This window comes from Coturnix japonica, chromosome 1 (assembly GCF_054131305.1).
Source record: "Coturnix japonica strain WE chromosome 1, WE-NBRP24, whole genome shotgun sequence".
Classification (NCBI taxonomy): Eukaryota; Metazoa; Chordata; class Aves; order Galliformes; family Phasianidae; genus Coturnix; species Coturnix japonica.
In genome coordinates, this window is record NC_140663.1 from 175,123,101 (window position 1) to 175,137,747 (window position 14,647).

The 14,647-nt window shown below is 39.8% G+C and overlaps 1 protein-coding gene across 22 annotated transcripts in view; it reads left to right on the forward strand.

Moving 5' to 3' along the window:
* The window catches only part of TENM4 (teneurin transmembrane protein 4), a 1,507,827-nt gene that overhangs the window by 1,322,993 nt on the left and 170,187 nt on the right, over positions 1-14,647 (forward strand). For all 22 annotated transcript variants that reach the window (XM_085509480.1, XM_032442260.2, XM_015852440.3 and 19 more), the window contains 2 exons: positions 4,182-4,396; positions 9,879-10,089. In XM_085509480.1, the coding sequence (XP_085365606.1) occupies positions 4,182-4,396; positions 9,879-10,089 (426 nt within the window). The remainder of the gene's footprint in view (positions 1-4,181; positions 4,397-9,878; positions 10,090-14,647) is intronic.

Consider the following 14,647-nt stretch of genomic DNA (forward strand, 5'->3'; position numbering starts at 1 on the left):
GTTTCCAAGAAGGAAAAAAGACTTGAAAAGTAGATTCCTTGGGCATTTAATGAACAAAAATACTTGGTTTTGCCTTCCTACTACCACTATGTACCAAATGTTTTGAGGACCAAAGAATCTCTGTAGAATCAGGCAGATTGATTGTGTGCATTGTTTTTCCATGGTTGGACATCTCTTTACAAATGTGTCCAGATAAAAGTTGTGTTCTTCTCAAAGTGTCATCGTGGTGTCAGCTTGCAGTTTTAACTGAAACTAGAAGAACCTAATGGTTTATCAATTCAGCAGTGCATTAAGATACAGTAGCTCTAGATCTTACTGTGCTCTATATAGCGGGAGCACTGCTGAAAATACCCATAAGCTCTTCAAAGGACAGGTTTTTTTATCCTCCCCAAGACTCAATAAGAGAAATGAGGAGTTCAGAGTTTCAGAAAGCTGTTTTGTGATTCAGATTTCCAAAGAGCTGCTTTGTGTGTCAAGCTTCTTCATATATATCCAACAGATTGCAGCAAAATTGCACTCATTGGCTGTTTTTGGTATTTAGTTGGGAGGTGAATGTTTGTGGGTAAGAGAAAGAAGGATGCTGTTGTTTCATCAACTCATTGAATTCAAAAGTTTCCAGAGTTCCCTGGAATTTGGCAGGGAGCCTGTGTTTATCTATTTAATTCAAATTAATTGTAGGGTGTTTTTTTATATTGTTCTGTAAGAGCTATCTGCCTTTATCAGTCCAAACAAAGGCCATGATTATGTGTGTTCCTTAGAAGTGTATTTACTAACAACTGATGGCTGACAACAATGTTCTACAAGGAAAAATCAACTTAGTAGCTTAATCTCAGCAAACCTTACCAGACAGTACAGCAAGCTGCAGATATCATATGTTGCATTCAAAAATACTTCATGGCAGATCTTTTTTTTCCTTCTAACTTGCCATGTGTTTCATTTTTGAAACGTGCAGTTTTGATCTGTTTATTTCCTTTCAAAAGTCAAAATTTCAGTCTCCTAACTGAATAAACACATCAGGACAAGATCTTTTTTGCAGGACATCCGTCCTTAAAGCAGCTCTTTTCCCATCAAGTTACTATGCAACTAATTCTGGACTAGCAGTGCGGCATGACTGCAACTCTAATTCAGAATGTATGTGATTGAAATTTATTTACAAAATGGATTAAAACGTATTTGGAAGTTCTCTCGATCACCCTGAAATAGCTTGGAACAGTCAGACTTACAGCTGATCTGAATGAATCATTACCAATGTCTTGCCAATTCTCATCCATGGCTGTGCTCCAGCACAGCATTAATGGGTGTTTAAGCCCATCCCTGTTTAGCAAAGCACTTAATCACATGCTTACATTTAAGCGTGTAATTAACTGTGATTGAAGTCAGAGGAGTTTAAGTGTGTTCTTAAGTGTTTTGATGAGTCAGGGTACCTTGCTATCAAAAATACCAGCAGATTCAGCAGGGGCCAAAATGAAATGGCTCATTTTGATAACCAAATAAATTAGGAATTGTTGCTACGGCAACTAAAAAGTTCAAGGTAATGCATGGAAAGAGCAAAGTAATTGACAGCCCAATTAAGAATTCAGACCTGAAGTTAATTTTGAGCAGTCAAATATTCTGATTAAAACTTAATTTCTGATTAGAAGCTAAAATTGCTTTCTTATTGTACTTTCTTTATGAAGAATACAGTCCGTATGGCCTGATCCCACTGCAGGCTGAGGCTGGCAGGACAAGGGTTGACTTGAGTCTTATGAAAAGAGTCCTGGGGAGATCTGAACATAGAGCAAAGCATGGCAGCTTGGTGCCCGTCATACTGCAGACGTTCTGCTGTCCTCACACACAGGAAACTGTGTGTGCAAACAGTTATTTCTGTGAATTTATCTTTCAATCACAGAAGCCATTTTCTTGCTTGCACAGAATGCAAGTATGGCTTTCTGTACAGGCAGAATACACACTGTGATAATTCTCTCCAGGCTCTCTCTGGCATAGCAACATTGATTGATTAAATTAAATCACCTTCCCAGATTCACTCTAGTGTGCCATCTTTATTAATGAACAATCAGAGCACACATCAAATGCTTCAGATTTTCACCTGAATTTCTGTGAATCTATAAAGCATGTCAGTAGTAATCAGAAAAAAATATATCTACCATTTGAAACCCAACATGTGATGTCTTCAGCTGCTTTTTAATGGAACTGAAACAAGAATCTTTGCACAAAGGCATGGGAATCATTTGCTTGAATCCTAACTGAGCTAGAAGTAAATTTTAGTATAACAAATATTTGCAATCTGTTTCATAGAGGAATTCCCTTCAGAATCAAGCTAGTTGATGTTCATTGTGCAGTTGTACACTACCAGCACAGACTGTAAGAATGGCCATCCAACTAAGCTGTTTCTGATTGCCTGTTAATATGCACTTTGATTGGAAAAGGATAGAAAGTTGACAGGTTTTTCACCTTGGTTTTACTTGAATGTAATAAGCAATGATAAGTGAGGATCTAATAAAATAAACAGTAGCTTTTTTTTTCTATATGAGTGTACACTTTCTAAACTATGCTGTTATGCATGAAACTACATCCATGAGATAGCACAGAAATTAAAAATGCCATCAGTTCCCACTCCAACAACATACATAAGCAGTTGCTGACTTTAGTGCAATAACCAAGGATTAGCCTTATTTGGACCAAAAGTTCTGATAAAAACTTTACTAGGAAAAAACAAAACATCTCCTTTCTACAAAGAGATGCCTTCAGATGCTTCTTTTGTTAACTGTCAGTATGCAGATAATTTAGATATGGATTTTAGAGGGACAGCTAGCAGTTTGCCTCTGTCTCTCCCATTGAGTTTATAGTGGGATGTATACAGAGAAGTTTGATGTTTAAAGGAACTATTATGATTCGAAACAATAAAATTAGAGGTTGTTCTATCTTTTCAGTAAGTTCTAAGGCGATTTTACTTCAATTTATGATGTATAGAAGAAGGCATTTTCATTTTTTGTTTCTTGTTTCCCCCAAATTCCCTCAAAATGATTTTTCTACAAAATAATATACAGTCCTGAAAAGTTTTGCTCTCATTTTGTTAGAATTGTTTGATATATGAAGCACAGAGTAGTGAGCTGTAACGGCACCATGACGAGGTAACCCATTGATTTGGACTTAAAAAGTTAATGATTAGCCCTTGCCAGTTTTCTCCTTACCAAAGCCACAATCTTTCTTTAAGTGCCCTTACATAAAGGCTTTTTTGCTGAGCAATTGACTTCTTCTTTTTTAAAGCCATGTGGCCACTGGGTATAGCAAGGAGCTAACAGACAGTGCTCTGGGATTTTATTTTGCATCCTGCTCCCATTCCCTGGGCTTTCCTTCAGTTGAGATATTTTCAAAGCAGCCACCAATTCTGAGAATTGTAAGTGCATGGATGTCTAACCTGGAGTTTCTCAGCTGTCTTCTAGGGATGCTGAGCTCCATGCTGTCTCCCACAAGTTACAACAACACATACTGTATGTCATCCCAGGCTCTCCAACTTTGTGGGTGCTTTGAGAAGCAGCTGCCTCCATTTGCTCAGCTGCTAAAGGAAGGTGGATCATAACACACTTTGCAGACTGTACTGAAATCTAACTAAAACCTCTCTGGTTTCATAGTCAATATATTTCTCAGTCCTTTTTTTTTTTTTTTTTTTTAATATTTAAAATATTGTTACCACTGTCAAACATGAATTCAATAAAGAAATGTTTTTCTTTCCCCATTTAGCCATCATTCATGCTGCTCTTCTCCGCATTGCCATTCTATTCTGTGACATATGTCTACTTCACTATTTCTTCACTTCGCTCCGCTAATGTAATGATGACTTCCCCACCAGTGAACTTACATTCATTTACGTTGTAATGTAAAATGATTTATTTTTACGTAATGTAATTACACAAGCTCTGATGTTAATATTTGAACAGCAGGCCATTTTTCTCCAGGTTACTCTTCCCAGTTTCATGTTTTCAAACAAAACAAGTACTGAAGCCAAGAATAACCCTTCCAGTTCTCCTCTCATAATCAAAAGGATTGGCACACACAGTACTCTGAAGACCTCAGGACACTAATAGTCTGTTTCTCAAGATCAATGTCAGAGATACCAGTATGATTGGATTACTTCTAGGATCTAAGGCTAATCCAAGATTTTTGTTCCTGTATTTTGGCAGGAAAGCCCAGTAGTTTCTTTCCAGACGACAGTTTTATAGACTCTGGAGAAATTGATGTTGGCAGACGAGCCACACAGAAGATCCCTCCTGGTATCTTTTGGAGATCTCAGGTGTTCATCGACCACCCAGTGCATCTGAAATTCAATGTGTCTTTAGGAAAGGCTGCTCTGGTTGGCATCTATGGCAGAAAAGGCCTTCCACCATCACATACACAGGTAATGGGACCTCATTTCAATCAAGCAACACTTGTCTTAGAATTTATGTTTTTATGGTGCTTTTATTTCAGCTATATCTCTCAAGGATTTGCTGCATGCATGCGTGATATAAAAATCTGATCATATATCCAGAGAAAGATAATCTAATGACACTTGCAAGATATTTACATACATTAGCCTGATGCACCATAGGCACAGACAGAGCCAGAGATATTAGTTTGTGTAAAAAGCTGATGTTATCAGCTGCTTGGTCCTAGCAGCATGAGCCACTGCCCTCTCCATCCATGGGAAAGAACCTTCTCTTGCCCCTATATTCCATGCTCTCTTCAGTGCCTCTCCTATCATGATTAGAGCTGCAAGGCCCCAGTCTCTCACCCTCATGGGAGCAAGATCTCCTTTCCTTGTCCGTGCTGAAATGCCTTGAGCCAGCTCTTCACATTATGCGTGCTGGCTGTCAGATTATCCTGAGGTAACTGGTGTATAACCAAAGAGAATTGAGTTTTGCAGGAAGCCATGGCCTTATTTAAGCAGGAATCAAGATACAGATATTATTCTGTGGGACTTTTAGTCTTTTTAGTAGCTTTTCTTAGCACACTGAGACAGAAAATGTGTCAAGAAATCACTTTCTGGCAAATGCTCTGAAGAACCATTCCCTTAAGTAAGGATTTTGTCAATTAGTTTCTCTGGTTTCCATCTCAGATTTTAAGCTGCTCTTAACCAGATTGATTAATGCATTAGGACATAACTCTATTTGGCAGTGCAAAACATCATATTCCCACTTGCATCAGCAGGTTATCGAAGCTTTACCAGCTTTATAGTAATTTTGTAACTTACCCTTGCTATCCAATCTAAACTGAAAGTCCAGCAACCAACACCGTTATTAAAAATTTATAGAAACACCCTTTATTTTCTTTTTGAGCAAACAAAGATTTTTATTGCAACTATTCTGGGTAATACGGTATTTTCTACTTATTAACACACCTGCAACTTATTTATGTCAAAAAGGTGTCATAAATCCACGCTTCCTCTGCATGCCTTTCTGCAGAATTAAAATATTTCAATAGGATCAGCAGGTCATAAATTCAGTGACACAACAGTGCTGTTATTGCCCATTTTTGATCAGTCTCTCTTTTGGGAGAGGTTCGGGCATTTAGAAGTTAAATATTTGATATTATTTAAATTAAAAAGTCATGGTCTCAACAATAACAGTTGTGGAGTGGAACTCTGTATTAACTCTGATTTTCCTTGTTTGTAATGATTATTAATATCTACTGTCGAACAGGACTTACAACATGAATGGTTTCAATTGTTTAAATAGCAATTGTGAAATGTCACACCTAAATCTCAGCTAAAGAGTACTGAAGTTAAAGCAGACTGCCTAAATTTAGTGGGTCACTCCACCTTGCTCTAGTTCTATTTGAAATGATTAAAAACTCACACCAACCATAGAATCATGGAATCATAGAATTGCTCAGGTTGGAAAAGACCTTAAAGATCATCAAGTCCAACCAAACCTAACCATACTACCCTAACAGCCCTCATCACGTTTCTGGGCAGCACAACCAAAAGATTTTAAACACATCCAGGGATGGTGACTCAGCAGCCTCCCTGGGGAGCCCATTCCAGAATCTAACCACCCTTCTGGTTTCCTGAAATCCAACCTAAACCTCTCCTGGCACAACTTAAGGCCATTTTCCCTCGTCCTGTTGCCATCTCTGCATTTTGTTCTTTAGTCTCATTTTGGTTGGGATGTTCAAAATGATTTGTCAGCGTTGGGACTTTTCCCATTTGAAACAGTGTAGCTGTTTATCAGTTGAATCCTCAGATGAAAATGAGACATTAGAAGTGGGATGTAGTACATGTTGGTCATACTACATGCTGGAGAAGGCAATGCATTTCTACAAAGACCTTGCAAGTGCTGCATTTGAATAGGCACCAATTAAGTGCTGCCAAGTATACAAATAATACTACTAATAATAATTGGCATCTGGACCAAAACATCATCAAAAATTACCAAATGGACTTTTTTATTCGAACAATAAGAGTCGTGGTAGAGTATTAGAAACAGGTCCCCAGACCCTGAAGAAATAACTTAAGGAAACTGCGGATATTAAAACAATATTGATATATCAGCAGTTAATATTTAATTTGGTTTTGAAATGGTCCTTATTCCTAAATTTGTTATTTTAAAAATCCTCCGTGATTAAAACGTTGTGCTCCTTCTGTATATTTTTATATGAAGTTTAAATCTTAGCATTCGATCACACCATAACTTATTTGCCTTAGGAGTCGTTAAACAGCTAACTTGTTTTCTGTATTGAAACTGGAGACTGGTCTTTCACAGTTAAAACATATTACACAAATCTCATCTTTTCGTTTGCATAATCCAGAGTATCTGCTGCACCCCGTAAAACCAACCAAAGAGTTTTAGATTTCCAAATTTTATCAGGAATTTCATAAACAGGACTTCAGCAATAAGTGTGCTTAAAGCACTGATAGTCTCCTCTGTGGAAGAATGTAATAAAGGGTTGGCAGTAGTAAAATTTGAACTGGCAATCAGCTTTTCTTCTGAACTAGATAAGGAGATATTTCTTCTGTTTAAATAATCCCTCTTCCGTCTTCTGTAATACGTACCTGTACATAACCCATTCTTTTTTAGGGTCTTTGAGTTGTTGCCTTTGCACATATTTGGCAAAATGTTTGAAGTCATATTTTTGCCTGCTAATACATGAAACTTTTCCAGAGTTTTAGACTGCGAATAAGGAAAAAGCTTTTCACAATAAGGGTGGTCAGGCACTGGCACAGACAGCACAGAGAGGTGGTGGTTCCCCATCCCTGGGGACACGCAAGGTCAGGCTGGATGGGCTCTGAGCACCTGATGGAGCTGTGAGTGCCCCTGTTCAGTGCAGGGGAGCTGGGCCAGATGGCCTTTAAGGGTCCCTTCCAACTCAAACGATTCTGTTTTTGTATGATTCTCTTTGGCAAACTTTCAGTGTCTGTGACCATCTATCTTCTCCTGGTGGTCATCAGCAACCACCAACACTTAAAAGTAGGAAGAAAGTGCAACCTCTACATTTTTGTACTGTTAAAAATAGAGCTTGTAGAAGGCAAAAATATAGGTACTTTTTCTAACTCTTCTCAACAAACGCTAATAAAAGTTAAACAATTTTCTTGTGGTCTATTAAATTTAATTTTCCCAAATCAAATCAGTTTTTGAACTCTTTTCAACCCAGGCCAATTTTTAAATGGTAAATTTTAGGGATTGGCCATCACAGTTTGTGGGATTCATTTTTCGATTTATACAATTTGAATTGATTAAAATGGCATTTTATCTACAATTTTCTTGCTTTCAATAACTCCAGTTGTGTATTAAAAAATCACTGAATTTATTAAAACATAATAAAACATAACCCACTTGTGATCTGTGACATTTACAGCCAGTAACGTAGTAACTTTGCAAAGTCATCAACATCCAAAGCAGCATCTTACAAATATGTATAGAATTAAGCTTACTTTTGGCAGGGAGCCCCAGGTAAGCACAACCCAGGTTGGGATGTAACAACAGCAACTCACTGCGGCTGGATGCCTGCAAGTTGTTTTCATCTCAAACAAGAAATAAATGCCTTAGGGCACAATATACTGGATGTTACTTGGATTTCAACTTCAGGATGAGGCAAACTGCACTCTAGAAGTGTCTCAAATTTCATTGACTGCTGAATTAGTTTTAGAAAACTAATTCAAACGACCACGGTGATACCAGCACTTTGAGATGAACTCTACCTGTTACATATGCAGTTATGTCCTTTAGTGTGCTTTCAGACATCATTCATCTGCCTAACAGCTCTTGTTTCTGACAAAGCTAACTTCAAGGACAGCCAAATGGAATGCCCCTTGTTTGCTTTCTTAAAAGATACTGCAGCACCAAATCTGAATGACCCACGTGCAGAAATAGAGTAAGAAAACATAAGTAAAGTGAGGCCTTGTTTATTACAACGAAATAACTAATTGAAATACAGCAATGAGAAATACCCTCATTCAATACCCAAATTCAGTCATTTGATCTGCATGATAGGTCATATATAGCTTTTGTCTCAAGAAAGTGTTGGAAATAGATTAGCAATAACTGCAGAAGGGAGAAAACCTCAATAAGTCCTTATCTTGGCGGACTTTGAAGACCGTATCAGACAACCTAATACACCACATGTTTAAAGTCAACATGGATAAGGAGCCCAAATGCTGCTGATGGGTTCAGACAACGCATGCAGACATTTAGTGCAGCAACATTTGCTGGTCCAAAAACAGGTGGTGTTTTTGTTTTCCTTGCACCTGCCAAACATTACGAGTTTATCTGATAGAGCAATTGAGAGAGGTAAAGGCAGGGGGAGTTGTGGAACAGAGAAGTGAGGCTGTGCCCTGACTGCTGAGTTCTGCTACAAAATGGTCTATTCATCTACCAGAAGAAAAGACTCAGATTAGATAATGCTCACTTAATAACTGTGATGCCTGCTAGGATTGTACCCGACTTGTCCCATTAATATATTGTCAGACAAAATACAATTATGGCAGAAAGTCAGTGCAGTGTTACTTAAATAGGGAACAAAAGGCAGTTATAATCCTAATGGCAAAATGGAAGTGATTGTTCACCTGAAGTTACCTTGAGGGAATAGAAAAAAAAAAAGTTCTTTTGAGGAAAATTTCTCTATCCAGTAAATGGGACTTTTTCTACTTTACTTTATCTGTTTTTCATCTTCTTTGATCTTTTAACCACCTCAGATACTGATTTAAGGAAAATAACTTTTCTCACTAAGGAAAATACTGCAATATGTATGCCACAATTTACTTACAAAATCTTTTTCTGACTTACACTCTTGATAATCGAAATCAGTTCTGTCAAACAATCCATTTAGGCCAGGTAACTTATTTCTGTCTTTGTCTTATTAACCGAGACACAAAGAAAATCATAGAATCATAGAATGGTTTGGGTTGGAGGGGACCATGAAGATCATTCAGTTCCAGCCCTCCTGCTAGAGGCAGGGACACCTCCCCTTAGACCACGTTGCTCACAGCTCCATCCAACCTGGCCTTGAACACCTCTGGCATGGGGCATCCACAACCTCTCTGGGCAACCTGTGCCAGTGCCTCAGCACCCTCACAGTGAAGAATGATGTCCTGATATCTCATCTAAATCTACCCTCTTTGAGTTTAAAACCATTTCCCCTCATCCTGTTGCTACATGCCCTTACAACTAATAAGCTTCTAAGTAGTTTCTCAATCATACATACTGTGCAATTTGTTCACATTCCCTTGCAGGTAATCTGGAAACATTACTAACTTGTATAGACCCTAACAGAGAAAAGACTGCTTACAGTATGTCTGTATATGTACATTTCTAATATTTGATGCACAATATATATGTCTCCTTCCTGAAACAGCTCGAGGAAGCCTGCAGTGCACACAGACATCTCTCCTTCTTGTATTTCAGTTTGACTTTGTCGAGCTCCTCGATGGAAGACGTCTTCTGACCCAGGAGGCGAGAGGTTTGGAGGGACCTCAGCGGCAACACAGAACCTTTGTGCCCTTGTCCAGCCACGAGACAGGGTTTATCCAGTACTTGGATTCAGGCATATGGCATTTGGCCTTCTACAATGATGGCAAGGAGTCGGAGGTGGTTTCTTTCCTTACCACTGCCATTGGTAAGCATTTCCTGTCTTATTCCCAAACTGTCTGCCTTCAGGCCAGGTGTTAATGCCCATACTCAAATTGCATGGTAGCTTTGTGTGGTTTTGGACCAAATGTTTGTAAAGGATGTTTATAGCAACTGTCTGAGTGCTGTTAGGCCCTAAATAGCAGGTAAGTATTTTGTATGCCTTTTTAATAACTATATCTGGAACGAGATTCCACCCGGTGCCAGAGTTGGATTACAAGCTTGAAATTCCCTGCTTTACTTTTCCTTTGATCTTATTTTTTATTTAGCTTTATTATTATTATTATTTTAATTTGTTCTTCCTGGAGCAGAGGTAGAGGGATGATTGAAGAGCACGGAGCAGCACCATGCAGCAGTTTTGCTGACAGCCCTGCCTTTAAGCACTATCCACATCACTGCAGTAGGAGATGAGGCAGAGAGCACTGAGGTTAAAACCAGCAAAGAGCACTGCACGGCTTGGTCATAGGAACCACAACACCAGGAATCTCTGTTTCTCCTTGCTAATGGAAAGAATCTCAGATTTCTTAAGAAATACAGACTAATGATCTTCTGGGCTGCTCTGGCAATAAGTCCCCTGATGAGCTGATGTCCATTGCAGGAAGGATGCTGCCTGCAGGCTGTTTGTGGGCTTGGGCACACCACGTGTTCTTATATTCACTCCATAAACAGTTTCTGACTCAGTAGTATTTAATTTTAAATCTGAACCTTTTCATATCCCCAAATTCGTTTGGTTGTAATTTAAAGATTGCTCCATAAAACTCGCACTCAGCTTTCTTCCAGCCACAGTGATTATTTAATGGATTTTTTTTTTCTTTGCTAAAGAAAAGCAGACTCGGTCCAAAGCTGCCATTAATCCCTCTCCCCAAAGAAGTATTGGTGTTGAGTCTCAGCTGTCTGCAATAGTTGCCTAAGAGCTGTGGGCTGTAATTTGTCTTGGCAGGTTAATTAAAAGTTTAGGCCTTATTAAAGCCATCATTAAGATCCCAATATTCACTTTAAATGCTAAAGTTTACCTAATGCAGAAGTGGAAGCACTGCTGTGCTAAATTCAAAAGCTGGAACTTTACACATTTTATGCTGTTCGCAGTTAGTTAAGCAACAGCAGAAACAGTTACACATTAGTTTATGAAACTGAAGTCTTGCTCTGTAGAGTATGGATTTACTTTCAATTATAGTTACGGAATCATTAGGATTGGGAAAGGCTGATCTCCAAGTCTGATCCCAACCCTGCCCACTGCCCATGTCCCTCAGTGCCACATGTCCACAGTTCTTGAACACTCCAGGGATGGTGATTCCATCACTTCCCTGGGCAGATTTACTTCACTGCAGCAGTGCTGGGAACTGAGACCTCTATTCTCCACCTTCTGCCTGGAGCAGCCTCTAGATACCCTTCTGTGCATAACTTTTTTTCCTTCTCTAAGAATTTTCCTAGTTTGAAATTCCCCAGCTCAGGAAATGAGTACAGTTTTCACAGAAGAAAACATTTTTAAAGCACAGCCACTACATGTTTGTTTTCAAAGTGATACGAAATGAGCTTCCAGACAGACTTCTCTCCCTGCCTCATTGCACTAACATAGGGGAAAAAAAAGGCAAAACATCCTTAACCTGTCTTTGAGCAGTGGGGAAGCAGTGTGGGTAAGAAGCATGTCAGATTGTCTTTAAGGCAATATTGTTTTGTTTACACTCTGCCCTACCTTTGTGACCATGTGATAAGCAGAACAGTCCATGATAGATTCCCTGTTGCCCTTAAATCATTCTGTCTTTTGGCACAAGGAAGTGCATATTATTTTTTGGGCTAAGCAATAGAGCCTTGCTACATACGTGGGAATTGTTTGGCAGCTGTATAGCAATACAGAGCTATTGTGCACAGGAAAAGCTGTTTACAAGAAAACCCACTCATTTTGAAATGAGTAGAATAATTAGATAAAGAAGAGCCTTCTTGAGTAGAATTTGGCCAAATTTGTTCAGCATTTATAGAAATATGATAAAAATTGTGGAGTCGCTGAATATCTTAGTTTGGAAGGGACCCTAAAGCCCATCCAGTCCCACCCCTTACCCTGGGCTGGCTGCCCCCCACCAGCTCAGGCTGCCCAGGGCTCCATCCAGCTTGGCCTTGGGCACCTCCAGGGATGGTGCACCCACAGCTCTCTGGGAAGCAGTGCCACGGCCTCACCACCCTCTGAGTAAAGAATTTTCACCTTACATCTAACCTAAGTTATCCTAATTATTATCCTAAATTATTATCCTATATGATCATAATTAACCTAATATCCTTAACAGTTTAGTGCCTTCCTCCTTAACTTAGATTTCAGCAGCTTGCTTAAAAGAAGTCAGGGCAGGTGTTGTGTTGCTGTACTGCTTCAGAGCCTTTCCAGTGTATTCATGAAGTCTGCCAAGACAAAGCTGCTGTGTTTTAAGTCTATCCATACTGGTGTACGGTAGTATTAGGATTTTTGCTGGTGCCAAAGTAAAGAGGATACAACAACCTGACACCGTGTTTATGAACCAGGGTGTAAAGTGGCAGTGCCAAGCAAATATATCAAGGCACACCTGATGAGAACCCTTCAATCTGTGTGGGGTGAGGAGCATGCAGAGCTGTGTTGGCTGTCAGAGGCATGCTGCCATTTCGTTTGATTTCTGTGACAGGAGCACATAGAAAAATCTCCCTTTATTATTGTGCAGCCATAGCGCTTGCAGAGTGAGTGTGTTTGAAAGGTATGACTGGGATGCAGGAAGAAGAAGGATCCAGTGATGTGAAAAGAGGACCAGCAGCCTGGAAGTCCTGGGCTCTGATTGATGTTCTAATTGTGACCCAACCTAAGTTCACGCTTCAGCTGCTCTCCATGAGGAGTGACATTTCCCCAGAGATGCTGCGAGGGTGATAGAACTGCTGGGAAAATGCATTAAGCATTAATTAATAATCATGAATAATAGGAGAAAGCACAGAATTGATAATGGGAATCAGAATGATAAGTGCATAGCGCCAGACTGTACAGTCATTCCTCCACTGTGAGCAAAGACTCGCCTGAGTCAAGGACAGCAGCTTTCACTTCAGTAATGCTATGTTGAATAGAAAGGATGCTGATTTTCCAAGTTTATCTGCTCTGTTCTAACAGACCGAACCCTTCAGAGCCAGTAAAATCACCACAGGCTCTGCTTGATGATATCAATTACTGTGCAGTGCTGGTCTGGAATGATTGGGTCTTCCATTATCCTATTGAAAACCAGAGAAAAATGGAGAAAAGCATGTGTATTCCCAGTCTGATAGCACATTTAATTTCATAAATGGTGAAGCGATTTGGAATCTGATATAGCTATAACTAAATCCACTCAGGAACATTAGCTCTGATTTTAAGGGCAAGAGATGACAGTTGAGCCTGTTTCCTAAAAGGATGTGGAACCATCATCGCTATGGAGTTATGTGGTGTCAAAATGTGTGCCTGTTACATGCCATTGCTTGTGAACCTAGTGAGAACGCAGTATATAACGCCTGTCACAGCTTATACAGGGCACAGGCAATTCAGGTGGAGGGTAATAAGGTTATTCTAGAAAAGTTTTCGGCTTTTGATAACATTTTTATGTCCCATTCCTCCAAATTACAATGCAAGGCATTATAAAGCAATAGAGAGAATCACAGAGTCACAGAATGGCCCGCATTGGAAGGGACCTCAAGGATCCTCAAGGATCATTGTGGACAGTCCAAATCTCTCAATAATAAATTAATCCTTTTTGTAAATGACATTGGAAGCACTTCCTGAAATTCCTAAATACAAACAGTTCCCTGCAAAGTGCTTTGTGGATTCATTCCCTGATAGTGGTGATTTATTCCCAGCAATCTGATGTAAGTAGAGCAAAATAGTGGGCTGAGGAATCAGCTGGAATCAGCACATCAGAAACAGGGAATTGGCCTAAATCTGCTCAGGAGGCGAAAGAAATGTCTGAGAGGCTGCGAACATCTACAGAGCTGGAGAAAGAAAGTCTTCCAGCAGCTGTTACCGCTGAGCTCAGGTTTGGCTGTGCAGCCACAGAGAAATCAAAAGGAGAAGCAGCATCAGCTGTCTGAGAAGTGAGCATCTGTTTGCCATCGTGTCACCCAACGAGCAGCAGGAACACATGTACAGCACCCGTGGTAGGATGCAAGGTTTTGTCTCGCTTTTATCTTCTGCAGGAGACAGAGCTTAAGTTTAGGATAAGCCCTGTTGTTCCTCCCGCCCCCTCCACTACTGTAAGAAAGCTGCTGTAAGTACTTTCCTCCATCAAAGCACAAGCAAGTTGGCAGTGTTATTTGTAAGGGGCTGCCAGCACATACAGCGCTTTACAATACACATCAAAGGGCAAGCTCCCTTCCTGCGATAGCCTAAAATATCACAGCCCTCATACAGCTCACACACATGAAGGATACCTGTGGGCTCACAGCAAGACCAAGCTTAGGGAGGAGAAAAGGAATTACAAGGTGCAAGCCTGGGACTGGATCCTCTCCTGAGAGGGCAAGGTTGTGGGAGAGGGGACCAGAACAGCTCTGAAAGTACCCCGTTCAGGTTTGTTTCC